Source organism: Gavialis gangeticus, unplaced genomic scaffold (genome assembly GCF_001723915.1).
Source record: "Gavialis gangeticus isolate Ggan-Ray unplaced genomic scaffold, GavGan_comp1, whole genome shotgun sequence".
Lineage (NCBI taxonomy): Eukaryota > Metazoa > Chordata > Crocodylia > Gavialidae > Gavialis > Gavialis gangeticus.
The window spans coordinates 254,007,083-254,023,473 of NW_017729032.1; the positions used below are offsets into that span (position 1 = coordinate 254,007,083).

Here is a 16,391-nt window from a genome sequence, read left to right on the forward strand (position 1 = left end):
ATCCCTGCCACTACTGCACTTTTAAAGAAAAAGGTTAAACATTCATCAGGGATGCTCTTGGTTTATAGGGTCTAGCCTCAGAGCAGGAAGATGGATTACATGACCTTCCGGGCTCTTCCAGTTTTACATTTCTACGATTCTGTAAAATCATAGAATCTTGCCTTTCTATGATTCAATAGCATTTAATAATCTTATACAATTGGCCTAAATTCTGAGCATTACAATCACTATTCTCATATTGAATCTTCTTTGTAGTATCTGTTTCTCAAGGACAACTGTACAGAATCCATTCATTCTTATGTGCTGTTAAGCTTTATTTGGTGTATACTTCTAATGAGAGAGCTTATCAAGCAGCAGTCAGAAACACTAGGAAGATGAAGAGTGCCATCTTTATGATAGGCAAGTTATGATTATAATATGAAAAAATATCTAAAGAAAACAGTTACCATATATAATTCACTTTTCACCTGTTAAGATCCTCTGGCATTTCACTCGTGAAGGTTAAAGTTTGGAAAATATCACACTAGCTGATTGCGCCTGCTATTGATCATAAGCAGAGGAAAGCTTGAAATGCATGCATTAAAATTTTTGCTGATCCTTTCCAATCTAATCAGGTTTGTGCAGTGAAAAAGCAGAGTGCATTTACCAAGCATCAGTGTAAATTAAATAAGACAATGACATTGGATATTAAATGTCATTTCTTCTGGTTAATAAAGTGCTTTTACAACAACGTTAACATGGATGACAGAACCCAATTCCTGTTTAACAACTAGATACACAAAACTAAACTTGTTAGTCTGACAAAATCATTAAAAAATAAGGACATTTTTCAAATTGAATGAATCAAAACTATATTACAAAGGCAGCACAGTCCAGTGGAGAGGGTACTAGACTAGCCACCAAGAAACTAGGGTTAAAACTCAGGGGTAGGCAAAGTTTTTTGGCCAGAGTGCTAAAAAAGCCACAACGTCTACCTTGGAAGGTGCCGGAGTGCCAGCATGCCATAAAAACAAAATGGCGGTGGGGGGCGTACATGGCAGGACACACTGCATATATATTTAATAATCATAAATGTTGCCTTTGTTGTTGTGTATTCCTTTTTCGTTGAGCATGTTGCAATGAGACAGAGAGAAAAAAAAGAGACAAATAAGAGAAAGGAGAGACAGAAAGAAAAAGGAGAGCAGAGAGAGAACCAGACACACACACATGCACACAGAAAACCATGTGCACAAACATAGAGAACCAGAACACACCCAGAACGGACACATGCACACACACATCCAGAGCCAGACACGTGTGTGCACACAGACGTACAAAACCAGACAAACACAGAACCAGATGCGCGGGCACACAGAGCCGGTCTCCTGGGCCATTGGACAAAGTCTGACCCAGCAATACCCTGGTCCCGCCAGAGCCCCCGTGCTTCCCTGGGGAGCCAGCTCCTGGGCTGCAGTGCAGCTGGCCAAGACCCCAGCCTGGAGCCTGCCCATCAGCCCAACCAACCACCCACCCCGCACAGCCAAGCCCAGAAAATGTGCAGTGCTCCTGGCAAGGGGCAGCAGCAACCTCATCCTGGTGGGGGACTGGGCTGGGGCTGGGCTTGGAGCAGGTGGGAGTCAGGCGGGCTCAGCTGTAAGCCCTGCAAGCAGCCTGGGCTCTGTGGTTGGCAGCAGCTACCATAGCCTGGGCCAGCTGCAGCCAAGTGGCTGCAAACAGCTGCTTTGGGCTCCGGTATCAGCTCCGCACCGGCGGCTGCAACCGGCCCAGGCTCTGGGTAGCTGCTGCTAACCATGGAGCCTGGTTTGCTTGCAGCAGGGCTTGCAGCAGGGCTTGCAGCTGCCCAGCCACTGGCTGGAAGCAGCCCGGGCTTTGTGGCTGGCAGCAGCTGCCTAGAGCCCAGGGTGGCAGTGGCGTGCCAAGCAAAATGGCTTCACGTTCCATGCTCAGCCCATGTACCGGGGGGGCGACCCCTGCTGTACTCTGACAGTGCTGATGTGTAGCCTTGAGAAACTCCCCACACATCTGTGTACCTCTGCTTTCCCTTGACTTCATTAGGAAAGTCTAGTAATCTTGCACTGCAGTAATGCCTACATTACTCCAGTCAAAACTGGAGCTCTATTTTCTTAAGTACTGTAAAAAAGAGATAGTAATATATAGTCTCTGTTCTGAGGATCTTGCCATGTAAAAAAAATAAGCAAAAGATAAGAGAAAGGAGGAATTACTGATCACTTTATATAGATGGAGGAACTGAGGTATCAATAGATAATAAAATTGCCCAAAGCCACTCAGACTGAGAACTGGACCCAGTTCATTTGAGAGCCAGGGCCAATGCCTTATGCACAAGACTACCTCTTCTTTGCTAGAAGATGCTAGGTGACACCTAATTTGTATATATAGAAAGATTTTCAGTAACTGCAGAGCTATAACTTCCTATTTCTATCTTCCCTGATGTACAACTTGGAATTGGCTGTAGTGTGCTCAGCAGTAAGTAGCGAGCTAATCAGTTCACTGCTCAGCTTTTATGAGGCTCTGTAGGGCACAGTGGTTCATGTGGCACACTTTAAGAAGTTCAAGGTCATATTTCTACCTCAAACTTCTCTCTTTTGCATCACTGTTTTACAGCAGTAATTAAGAAAGGCAAAACCCCAACCTTCAAACTCACCCTTGTTGTATAAGCAGCTTCTGGGTCATCTTCCAATACACGTGAGAGGCCAAAATCAGAGACTTTGCACACCAGGTTGCTATTGATGAGGATGTTACGAGCAGCTAGGTCACGATGGACATAACCCATATCTGACAAGTATTTCATGCCGGATGCTATCCCCCGGAGCATGCCCACCAGTTGGATGACTGTGAACTGAGCATCATGTTTCTGTAACACATTTGAAAGGCATGATTAAGAGACTGACTGTACTAGTCCCTCCTCTTCCTCCACATGCACATAATTTCTACTAAAATCACTGAAACCCAGGATAAACATCATTATATGAACATCTTCTAATTAAAGGAAAACAATCTCTAAATCATTTGGAAGCCCATCCGGGAGAGGCTGTCTTTTGGGGAACAAAAACTGCTTTACTGTTTACACTCTTAACAGAAATTCTGTCACACAAGAGGAAGGCAAATTTAAATTTCAGTTGAAACCAAACTATACAGGTCCATCAAGGCTGGGATTTTCAAGGTATCCAGTGACAGTTAATGCTTAACTTCCAAGTGAATCCAATTTCAGTGAGATTTAGGCACCTATGAAAATCCTAGTGGATTCATTAAGGGTGCAGGCAGACTTAAAACTTAAATGTTTCCAAGTGATAAAGGGAATGTTTGAGCCAGGGGACACACATAAAGCCCTCTGTGTCATTCCTGGCTGGAATCTTTCCAAATTTTATGGCCTCTGCTAGTGCCAGCCTTGGGGCACTTGAAAAGGCTACATCAACTTCTGGCTTCACTTTTTTGGTTCCCCGCTTCTTCTTCTTCCTTCACAGGGATGGGAGAAAGAAGGGAGGGGAAAGTGGAGAGCCCTGGAGTGGAGAGGTAAGCATGGGGTGGGAGTGGTAGGTGCTCTGAATCTACAGATAACAACAACAAAGTTTGCTCAATCATCAGTTAGCACACTAAAGCCCTGTTTCTGCAATAACATTGAGACTAACATATAGTCTTAGCCGGTGGCTCATGCAGAGGCTAAGACTATAAATCAAGAGTGTGAACCAGCATAGGAGTGAAACCTCAATCTGATCATAAGAATAAGTTTTGTTTTTGGCCACTGATTTTATGGACCAACCTTATCCATGTAAATATAATAGGAACATACAGTATAACCTGCTGATGTTCATATGACAATTAAGAGCTTCTGTATTTCCTTTCATGAAAAAACCCCTCTTTATTGTAAAGGATGCACATCATTTGCAGATTATGAAATGCACTTAAACTTTGCCTGGTTTGCCCAGGAACAAAACAGGCCTGAACTGCTCATAGCATATTTAGGCTAGAATTGAGAAGAAGGTTCTACCACTTGGAAGGATGATGTCCTAGAACTGCCTTCCAAGAGGAGCCAACAAGGTAGCCAAATTTAAGATGGAGTATGAATGCAATTGTCTGGGCTGGCTGCCTGAGATAGCTGGATGCTAGACTCAGTGACCCATGTGGATCAGTCCTATGCTCCACAGAGCTGATAAATTAAAACTACAAATTTAAATGAATTCATTAGTACATTTAAATCAATACTTTTGAAAGCAGAGTCTGCTAATTAACTGGCTAAATTACATCATGCATTAAAGAAAGGCAGGATGGAATGTTAATAGGTCAGGTCCAGGCATTGATTAGAATGTGACAGGCATGGGATAAGGACACAGTGATAGGAGCCTGTCCTGAAAAGGTCACATTATCAATCACAGTCAGTGCATGCATATAAACATGCCAAGAATGGAAAGGAGGATAAAGGTTCTTGGTTCAGGCTTGAATTTTTTTTAGGTGTACAGGTATTTTGCGATGAAAGTTTTACAGGACTGGGATCTCTTTTGTCAGCTGAATTAAGGGAAGTAGTTTCTAGGAGCGATCTGAAAGAGACAAGAGTGGACTCTTCCTTCAGTAGGCTCTATAAAGTCATCCTAGGGATGGGCACAGACAGAAGTGGCAATTTTCACCAGATCTGGCTATGCAACCAGTCTATAGCCAGGACCACACACATGTGCATGGCTGCAGACAGCTTCAAAAATGGTTGATTGGGTGAAAATCTGACCCATCATTCATGAAGGGTCAGATGAAGATGTTTCAAAACAGAGCATCTTCTGTAACTTGCGTCGGTGTTGCCTCTCAGCCTTGAGCTCTTTTCAGAATGGGAAGAGGGAAAGGGAGCAGAAAGAGTTTGATTTGGGGTTTTTTCAGCCCCCTCTGGAGGGTGGGGTGGGTGTGCAGCAGGCTAGTAGGGGGTGCTCCTGCACTGAGACACCCGCCTCACTGCACCCCACCAAAAACCAGGCTTTGGATGACTCCCCAACTTCTGGTCAATGCCCTTCCTGGAACACACCTGCAAGCCTAGGGTATGGGTGCCACCACCTGGACTCAGGCCTTTATCTGGGCCCTGTGCCACTCGGGATACACAGGCCCTGTAGATCCACTCCTTGGGATCGTGGAGTGCATCTATTAGCCTGAAATATAGAAAGTAGCCTCCCTTAGTCAGCTGAGCAAAGGGATCAAAAAGGCTTGCCCAATCCCTCTCCCAGCAAGCACCACTGAGCTTGTTATAGTGGACAACTTTATTGGTAGGCTTGGGGAAGGGTACAGGTCAATAAGTGTCAAAGAATAACCCAGGGCAAACAGTACGGCTTGGTAGCCTTTTGTTATGCTATATTTCTAGGTAAGTTTCAGGTAAATTATTCAAGTGTCATCCAGAGGCTGATTGAGCTTCCTCTGAAGGCAGGCAGTGCATTATGTGTTCTTGAGATTCAGGGTGCCTCTTCCCTCCCTCCCACAAGATGGAGGGACCCTTAAATAACCTTTCTGACCTTACCTTCAAGACCCAATCAAAGGCAGGTGTTGTTTGATGCTGACCAACCAATTAAAAAAAACCATTACAGTTACCTAAGGGTGTGACATGGCACAAGCCCCTGCCCCCAGGTCACAAGGTTAAAGCTCAGAACAATAGAGAGCTAGATTCACCCCCCTCTTACCTGGGCTAAGGCACAGTAGGCAGCAATTTGGTTGCCAAGCATCCGGTTGACAGACAATTGGGCAGAGAAAGAGAAGGGGAACAGGCAACCCACAGTGAGGAGGAAGGAGGCTGGAATGGGATTCTTTCGCAGCCTGTATTGGAGCCCACTGAGACAGGGGCCCCAATTCACCCACCCTACCCTTCAGTGCTGGTTGGAGAACCCTTAGAATGAGCTCCCTCTGCTCCCTTCCCCTCCCTGCCATTCTGAAACAGGGATAGGCTGGGAGGGAGGGGATACTGTTGCCACGGAAACTAGCTGCCAGCTACAGACAGCAGCTAGGATTTCCCTCCCCCCTAGAAGTAACAGTGAACGTCTGTTTGGCTCGGGGGATTGTTGTAACTCAGAGCTCTTCCTGCAAAGTGTTCTCAGTTACAGCAGAGGGCTGCACTTCTTTCTGCACCCAAAGAGGAGCATGGCACTGAGATGTCTGTGAGAGAAAACGATGCAAAATTTATCAAGCAGGTATTGTTGGTGAAACAACCAGCCTGAACAAGCATATGAAGTGAGAGTAGCCTGAAGATATAGCCTGAGTCTGAGGCTGTGTAATGGAGGGTCTTGGAAGCTAAGACAAGAAGTCTGAATTTCATGGGCAGAACATAGGGACTTCACTAAAGTGGCAGGATACAGTGCATGTACAGTGGTCATCAGTACAAATCTGCATTAGAAAAAATCTGAGAGGCAAAGATTTCTTCAGGTGATGTCTTTTATTGGACTAACTCATGGTTGCGCTAGAGTAAAACAAGCTTTTAAATGCAAAATATTCTTCAGGTCTGAGGAGAAAAGCCAATACAGCTGTGTTCATTATTGCTGTACTGGTTTTTGTCCTCAGACCTGAAGAAGAGTGTCTCTCATTCAAAAGTTTGTCTAACTCTAGCCCAGCTGTGCAGTTGGTCCAATAAAAGGTATCATCCAAAGAAATCCTTGTGTAACAGGGAACCCTAGCCCAGTTACTGGAAAGCAGGGCAACCCTTTTAAGACCAGAACCTCCTGGGCACAGCCTGCCAGCACAGCAGGGATTAAAAGCTGAGCCTGGCTGGCTGGTCAGCTGATGGGGCATCAGGTGCCTGAAAGAGGGCTCAGGCCAGAACTACATAAGTGGTGCCTGAGCTGGCCAGGGGGACCCAAGCTGCAGAGAGGATGGACTCCTGATAACTCAGAGAGGAGCTGCATCAGCCCCACAAGAGACAGAGAGCACTGGCAGTGGGATGCAGAGAGACAGAGACCTTGGAAACATAAAGAGGCAGATTGATTTCTTTACCTTTATCTTTTGGTATAGCCGAAGGGCTTATTGTTTATGTTCTGTTTTAAACCAGTGGTTTGTGGCTGAGGCTGTAGGGGGTGGGGTGGAGGCCTCATTACTGTCCATGGGGCACAGCTGGAGGGCTTGAAAGCCCATACTATAGCAGGCACAAGCATGGAGGGATGCGCTAGTGCTCCTATGTCAGGTCCTACCTAGTGGGCCTAGGCTGGGAGGCCTAGTTATAGAATAAGGGGCAAAGCCAGGGAAGGCTGAGGCCCCAACAACTCAGCACCACAGGGATGCAGTGTTAAAGAGACCGGGGAGCCCAGTGCCATGGTACAAAGGACCAGGAGCCCAGAGTGGTTTGTGGAGCTAGGGCCTTGAAGTCAAGTCCTAGAACTTGACCTCAGCTGGTAGGCCTAGCCAGAGAAAAGGGGGCAGAAGCTCAGGAGGCTGAAGCCCCCCAAAAGGGACATTATTCAGGCAGCTCCTGTGAGGCATGGTGCACGTTAAGGGAAGGTAGGAGCGCATAAAGAGCCCTTAAGGCTGAAGTTCGTCACTGCAAGGTGTTCATGAGCATAGACCCAACTCTGGGAAACCCTGGGGTAGCCTCCTCTTTGGAACCCAAAGCAACATCAAGATGCGGCAGAAGAGTGAAGGGGAGTCTATTCCCAGCAGAAAGGGCAAATGTAAAGAGACTCAGGAGTGCCCACACGTGCCTCTAAAGGTCACTAAGGATGGCACTTTATTACACCTTGCCTCTCACATACTTTGTGGACCATGATGGCTATAACATCAATCTAGCAAAAAATGTGAGGTCATAAATACCACTGTGGGGCATCCAGAATTGGTTGGATGGTATCTTTTATATGCAAATATCAGCTGAAGATGTACCTGGGTAGAAAAGGTAGCTATGGGCTAACCCCTTTACCAGACCCTGGGATTTCGTAAAATATTAGAAAAATAATCCAAGACCAGCTTAGAATTTCTCAAGGGATTAGGGTATAGACAGAAGTAACAGTCATATCAATATTAAAGAATCCTATTATAAACTGTTACAATGCAGCTATTGCCTCTGTTTGATTTTTGCAAGGATGTAAGTGTAGCAAAAGCAGTACCAGAAGTGCTAATCTGGTTTCCTTCTGGATCATAGTTAGGGCAATTTATCTCTACAGAATCCCAGAGATGTAACAGATAGATTGTAACAGTTTGTGCGCACTTGCAATGGGCATCTTCCCCTTTTGTTTAAAAATAGCTAAAAATATGTTTGTCCATGCCCTTAGCTGAGCACATAGTTGCACAACAACTGTCCTTACTTCTCTCCAACCTGAACTTTTCCACGTTATGAATATATATTATTAAATGGTCTTCAAACACATGATTATATGCTATGATTTCTCACAAAGCTCTGCCCCTCATGTGATCTGGTCTAAAGCTCATTGAAGGAATTGGGAGACTTGCTATTGACTTGAATGGAACTTTTTTAGGGAATGATGTGAAATGCTGAGCAAATTAGTATGAACAAGCATGACCTGTTAAAATAAATGCAGTTTGTGGGTTTTTTTGTGTGTGTGTAACAACAATAATTGACTTGTGACCTGGAGTAAATAAATAGTTCTAAAGCGAATACTAATAATTTGTTCTTCATGTCCACATTGGGTAGGACAAGAAGTAATTGGCTTAATCTCTGGCAAAGCAGATTTAGTTTAGATCTTAGAGGATGCATTGGGCTTTTTCTAATGTGCATTAAATTTAGTGCTACTGGGCATTTATGCACATACTATTTTTCCAGCTACATGCCGGAGATCCGCCACTTCAGAGCAGACAGACTTTATTAATCAAGTCTGTTCCGCATGTGAGCTGAGGCAAACTGCACCGCCCTACGTGCAGTTGTACAAGCAGCAAAATGCATGTCAGCGTGCAGAAAATGGCAGTGGTATGCTTTTGAACTGAGGCACCTCTGAGGTGTTTTAGTTCAAAAGTGCACCACTGCCATTTTCTTAGCATTGATACGCATTTCACCACTTCTACAACTATGTGTCGCAGCACCGGGCACTTTTCAAAGCTCCTGACACCGTGACACATGCATGTGTAAAAATGCCCTCTCATATGAGGTACTAAAGAAATGTGCATTAGGCTGCCTTAGCACACAGTAATGAATTCCCATGGTTTTAAAGTGACAGTTAATGCACAGTAGCCTATTTTATTGTGCATTAGTGTAATTGTATAGTTTTTATGTGATGCCTTAATGCATAGTAAAATAGGCTACTCTGCACTAATGTGCATGTGTAGATGCGCCCACGGAGAACTTTTTGGGTATACTGGCTGTGAAGTCCTTGGACAGGCTAACTGTATCAGACGTCAGAAAAAAATCTCAAAAAGGTTTTTTTCAGGGATTTTTATCCTTAACAAAATTAAATAATTCAACAGAGTTAACGTACTAGGTATATGCATTACACATGCTTATCCAGAGCATACTGAAATAAATGCTGACAATAAATCCCTTTTAAGGTTAAACATATATTTCAGTTTTATGAATTTGGAGGGCATTCAACCATGGCCAAACCAAGACAAAGCTTTAAGTCAGAATTGAGGGTCCCCCAAAAAATGAAAATAAAATGTTGCCCCTTAGAAGGGATTTCATTTTTGACATACTTATTGTTTTGCCTAAACTTAAATTCTGGTGATTTGGGGAAGGTTCCAGTTTTGCTAAAAGCTTTAAAGAAAATTGGATAAAATAAGCATACAAATGAATGCAGTACAGGAATGGAGGAGAGGACATGCTAATAAAGATTGGTAATATAAAATTTCAACACCTGCTGATATGTGGTTATTCTTAAAACTTGTCACATTTAAGCTCTTGGTCAGCATAACAACTTACTTTTAACACTTACACATAGTCATTCCTCTTCAATAGTGCTTAGCAAGATATATATTGCATACCTTGACTGTCTACCAATAGCAGTGCACTATGGCCTCACAAAAACACTTTACAATGTTTATGAATCAGATTTGTTTTTCTGCAAATAGAATGAACTAAGCAACATTTCTGCTTTCTTCAATTAATTCCAGAGTGACTGTGAATGTGAAGAATCAAAACAGAATGATAGATTTCCAGATGCCTTTGGAGCATTTCAAAACAAACATGAACAAAACAAAAAGGAAACAATGAATGATACAAGAACAGGATGAGAATTCATGATGACTGGAAGGAAACAAGGGGGAAAAAAAGACAAATGTATTACTGAGCAATGTTACTGACAGCTGTACTCACTCGTAGGAAGCTATCCAAGGAGCCATTTTCCATGTACTCAGTAACAATCATAACTGGCTTACCTGAAAATACATTAAAAGAAATGCAGCACTCTCAGAAACAGAAGAAAATATTTGTATCTGTTTTAGAAACTCGTTTCTAAAAAATGTCCTCCTCCCACCAAGCATAGAGATTATTTTAAATAAAAAATAAAAAACAAAACTAAAGTAAGAAGATTCATGAGGCAAGAACAACAGTGCTAAGCTCTAAATACAACTCCACTGAAGACAGGGGTAATGCACCCAGTTTTATTAACTTTGTGACTATGAACAAGTTGAGTATTAAGAAAGGCAGGTGAAGTACCAATGTTTCTGGTTTGCACTGTTACTACACCACACTGTCCCCCAATCATGAAGAGCTCACAGTAAGGACCTTGACACAGGTTATATTTAAGATGCAATTAACAGGTTAAGCATGCCTTAAATAGTAACCCAACCACACATTCAAGTCAATTTAAGGCATGATAATACAGTGAAAGAGACATGAGTTTCATGATGCTGGGCTCCCCCTACACTGGCAAGTAGGGTGTGTTTGGGATCTGGTCGTTGATCCTAAAATTGTGCATCCTGCCAGTCACATGTAGTGGTTGGGATTGTGGATTAGATCCCATCATGCCTTACTATTTGAACACCAACAAACATTCATCTTAAGTGCTGAAAAGAACTTACATAGAAAAGTACTATAGAAGTGCCCTTATCCATTGTGTATTTAAATACATAGATACCTTTACCTACCATTGGCTATGAAATCTTATAGGCTATGACCAGACAAGCATGGCTGTATGGTAAGTGGTGTGGCACACATGTCAGTGGTGCCACATACTGCATGCTCTGTTGTTCTCTGTGCTGCAAGGGAGCAGTGTGGAGGGTTTTTTTGACCCCTGGATATCCAGGGGGCGGTCAAAAAAAAGACAGAAAAAAGAAGTGGAGCAGAGCACATGGCAGCAGCATGTGCCAACCAAAGCTGGATCCTGGCCATCTGTAGCTACACTCCACTGCCAGTCAGGCGCTATGTGGCAGGATCACCACTGCTGCAGCTCCAGGAGGCCTCCAGGACCCCAGGTAAGGCTGCTGGGGCCATCATGGGGACCACAAGGTGTGCCGCCGCTAGTTGTCCCCAGGAAACCAAACATCCAGGCATGTCTGGACGCGGCCGTCATGACAGGAATCGCTAGCAGATAATTCCCCCTCCCACCCACAGTGCATGGGAACTCTGTGGTAGTCTACAGCTTATTGTGCCAGGCATCCTATGCCCCCATGCGGGAGGAGAGGGCAAAGTGTGTTAGGGACAGAACAGATTGGAACAATGTGGAGCTCCACAACAAGCAGTTCTCTCCATTGCTGTAACTTAGAAATGCTTCTCCTAACTGGGCTGCTGAAGATCAGATCATCATAAGCTACACTTTAACATACTTCCTGCTATATTAAGGGCAGCTTGGATGTGGATAAGCATTTGACCTTAGATTTTGGGTTTATGATGGAGCAGAGGAACAGCCCCATACTCATTATCTTATGTTCTCTTCTAGAGAAATACTTTCAAAATTCCTCTGCTCAGCGCTGACCTGAATTACAATTTGAACATCTGAAAAGCAACTAACTAACTATCCTTGAAAGTAGTTTGTAGAAATGCAGTACGTACTGCAATCACAGCTTCGTGAAACCATTCATTTTGCCCCATGACTTCTGCAGCACAACCAGGGATGTATGTGGAATTTCACATATGAGAGAGAAAGATATCAAAATAAAAGTTATTACAGTGAAGTTTTTAGAAAAGGCCATTGCTCTCTCAATTTCTTACTATCATGCAGGTTTTATTATTTTGTAGTCCATTTTCCAAACCTTTTTTTGGGTAGGCAAAGTGGGTGAGACTGGGGGGGATAGTTAGGGACATACACTGTTACTGTAACTATAATGCCATGTAATGCAGGGAGACATGGGTGTACAAACACATGACAAGAGTCTTGAGAATCATCCACAATAACATTGCAGCTTCTAAGGGTGAGGAATTGCCCCAGCTCTTTAAGAATTATGTTGTATGATTAGCTGCATAAGAACAACAAAGAGAAATTTAAATCCATGGTACCAATTAGAACCTATTGTGAATTTGTCATCCTTCTCTCTCTCTCTGTTTCTCTGTTTTACTTCTTAACAGCAATGGTTTCCACAAAATGGACACTTACAAAAAGAACATTTGTATTTTACAAAACCTTTTTTAAATCTGTGTGGAAAATTGAATTAACATAATTTAGTTTGTCTAAATGAATTGAAACATTTTATTTTGTGTCAGATTAACACCAGTCTATCCACTTCAGTCGTCGCTGGAGCTGTAAACCTGCATTTCTGTTGTGCCCAGGAATCTCTGGCTGAAATAGCATTACCCAGAGAAGTAGTGGAATCCCCATCCTTGGACATTTTTAAGAACTGGTTAGTCAAACACTTGTTTAGGATGGTTTAGACAGACAAGATACCGTCTTGAGCAGGGGGGTTGACTAAATGACCTCATGAGGTCCTTCCAGCAATATTCTTCTATGATTCTCTTACCCATGATGCACTCAAGTCTCTCCTGGTAGATATACTTTGATGTCTCATGGGAAATGTAGTCTGCCTACCTATATCAGTGACTAGAGATGAGAAAATCAGCCTGTTCTTAACTTTGACCCTGTACTGAATTATTCTACTGGATGTGGACTGTTCAAGAGACTCAAGAACACTGGTCCTCCCACAACCCTCCCATAACTGGTTACAAGCATGGTGCTGGGTAATCTACAGTAAGAGAGAACACACACTTAAAACCAACAGTTAGTTTTGGTAACACTAAGAGCGAAGTGATACTCAGAACCTATTGGAATACTGAAAAGATCACCTCAAATTATCAATCTGAACAACAGCGTAACATCATAACTAGGCTACCTGAAAAGGTTGCATGATAAATTCATATTCTTATGATTCTGAAGGACTGTATTACTTTCAAATGCCTAGTTACTGTAAAAAAAAAATCAGATAATTTCATGATGGATCAGAAATCTGAGATTAGTTAGGGCAAGATGGAAAACCTTTCAAATTATTATAAAATAACATCTCCCTGTCTTATTTGTCTTCCCATAAACTGAGTGCCTCTAGTGAAGGTTTTCACTCGCATCTAGTTGAAAATGTTTCTGTAATCGGAAACACATGCTGCAAAGTAATGCTGTGTACTTTTAAAGGAACATTCTGCATTCATTTATCAAAATGTAGCCATTTATACATGATAACAACTTGTGTCAACAGTGTTGCTGAAATTTATTATACTAACAGGCTACAAATTGCTGTAAATTATTAGTAAACTAAGCAGAACATGTGTGCTGGCTATTAAGACTACTGCTTATAGGACACCCATGAGACTAGTGTAGAAGGAAAGTTCAGAATAGAAACAAATATGAAGCAGGGGAATAATTCAGTGTTGGAACAAAGGACAGAGGTCTTATTTAGCTAACACACCTCATCATCTCTCCTGTGTATTGCATGGCACACTGCCCCATATTAGTTTGAGTGCCTCTAATAGCCAATCATCTCCTCTAGTGAGGTTGGCCATTGCAGATTGCTAGAAATTGATTCAAAAGATTTGATCAGTATAAAAAGTCAGTGCATTGCTAGGGAGGAGCCAACTGTCAAAAATCATATGGTTAATGATGAAAAGTCACATTGCCTATTTAACTTGCATTTTAAATATTGGGAATGATCCTGTAAACTCTCTTCCAAAACCAGACACTCCTCTGACTGTTGTTTATGTTACCATTTATTGCCAAATAAGTGCCTAGTATATTTAAATCTAGGCTATTAATCATTAATAACAACTGCTACTAATCATTAATGGTTATAACTAACCATTAATAACTGCTATTAATGTTATATGTTGCTTAAAGTGTACCACTCCAGGCAACACCAATAACATAAACACCTTGTCTGCTTACTCTTCCACTACCTAAATGGGTGCTTATTAATGAAAACCAACAATATTCAAGCTCTATCCAGTCCACACACAAACACACACACATGAATACAACCCATTTGCTGAGTAAGATGCTGTCTCACTTGGCAAAATAGACAGAAAGAATTTTATAGGGTTTCCAAAATGTGACAACGCATGGAGGGTTGGAAGGAAAGATGCCATTATTTTCTCAATTTATATCTGGACTATTGACTATATTTAAAGAGGACCCCTGCATCCTCTAGTTTTCTGCTGATTTGAATATAGAAGATTAAAATCTTGCCTTCTCTTACTTAAATGTAAGCCTCTATATGACAGGCCTTTCATATGCAAAACTTACTACTGAAATTATTCATAGCCTATCATGAATAATATAACACAAGACTCGAACTTCCTAAAAGTCACCTGCATAAGAACAGAGTAAGAACTGGCTATTCTGCAATGCACACTCAGAGGCAGTGATGCACAAAATTGTGTGTGCAGAAATTATTTTCAGAAATGCCACAGAAATATCAAGTGCAAATGAATGTAAGGAATTTCTTCTCAATTCTCAAACTATCACTGGAGCCTCAAGCACTTCCGAGAATTCAGAATGTACAATGTGCCTCATTAAATGTAAGAATGAGATAACTGAGATTTATATAGGCAGATTTGGCAGCCTTTCCATATGTATTTGGATTGTCAGATAGAAAAATCAAATAAATAGTTTGTTATCTAAGGAAATAAAGTATGTGCTCATGGAATGGTCCCAGAGAAAATATTTCTATTATAGCTGTGTCTATTAGATGTAATTTATGAGATTCTCTAAAGTTTTACACTAGCTATTTTTGTTCGTGCCTTTTGTTTGTCTTTATTTCATAGACTGTTGCAATCAGATGCAAACCTCTGAAGTTACCTTTATACATTGCATAAAACTCCACATGCAGGCAATTAAAAAAATACTAAAATATATTCACAATCCTTGCCCCCTTTTAACATGGAAGAGAACCCATCTGTATCCAAGCTATTCCTTGAAGAGGCACAAAGTTGTCACTTCTAGTGGTTTGTTTTACTGACAGTCTTGCAGAGTTACATAGGGATTTTTAACCTACAGAATTCCAGAGATGAAATTTCACTTCCTTCCTACAGGTTTTTCAGAGTATTCCTTACAGGATACTATTGGTCTTCTACCTATCAATTACTACAGGAATTTGATTTTCCTTTTTAGCACGTTACAATGTAATTCTAAGTTAGAAAATTTAACTGGAGTCTCTGTATTTATGTTTACCAACCTAAAAACAAAACCACTATTCTGTATTCTGTTGTAGGCTTTAAGGAAGCTGAGATTTGACTCCAGAGGCCCCACCTCAAATCAGCAAGTGATATTTGTTAAAAAAATGGAGAGCCGATGATGCAGTGAAGTGGAGTTGAGAGGAGGAGCAGAACGGAAGCAGCCATATAGTATTGCAGGGCTAGAGGAGCTCAGCTACTGCTGGGCCAGCATGACAGCATGCAGCCTGCTGGTATCCTCAGGAGTTTGCCACCTGTAATCTGTAAATCTTTTAGAAGGTGGGAGAGCATTTTTTAACAGACACCCCCATAAGCTGTACAATATCTCTTGTAGGAAGAAAGGGGAACCTTTCTTATATATAACAGCAAATATCACACTGATTGAATGCTAGCTATTTGTGTTTGTTTCAAGACCAATGCCCCATTCACAATAGTGCGTATTTTGCTTGATTAGGAAACACAGAACTGCTTTCTCGAAATGAGATGCCTTTCTAATGCATGGCTCAAGTGTGGACGCTGACCCAGTTTTAGTAAATAGTATTGTTTTCAGCAGGAATCAGTGTAGTCTGACAGGTAAGTCTAATAAATCAGAAATGCTAATGAAATGTGCTTTAAAACATTAACCACTTTTAGCCTGTAAATTTGAAAGTATTCCTATTGTTTGGGAATAAAAGTAAGAGCCAAGGTAGTAAATTCACCTTTAGGAAAAATGTGCAATGAACACAGAGGCCTTAGTATAAGTGCCTCCCCCTTGTATAAATCCTCAGTTATATAAAGATGGGAACTGTATTGTTCCTGTAAAATGTGTAACTTAAAAAATGGAAACTCTGGGTAACCTTATATAAAGATGGGCTTACAAGGCCAGATTCCACGTTTTTGCTGATTTGAACAGGAA

The 16,391-nt window shown here is 41.9% G+C and overlaps 1 protein-coding gene across 2 annotated transcripts in view; it reads right to left on the minus strand.

Moving 5' to 3' along the window:
- Positions 1-16,391, minus strand: part of EPHA3 (EPH receptor A3) — a 405,788-nt gene that overhangs the window by 62,886 nt on the left and 326,511 nt on the right. For both annotated transcript variants that reach the window (XM_019525737.1, XM_019525736.1), the window contains exons 12-13: positions 10,223-10,284; positions 2,663-2,872 (exon numbers count right to left, since the gene is read on the minus strand). In XM_019525737.1, coding sequence (XP_019381282.1) covers positions 2,663-2,872; positions 10,223-10,284 — 272 coding nt within the window. The remainder of the gene's footprint in view (positions 1-2,662; positions 2,873-10,222; positions 10,285-16,391) is intronic.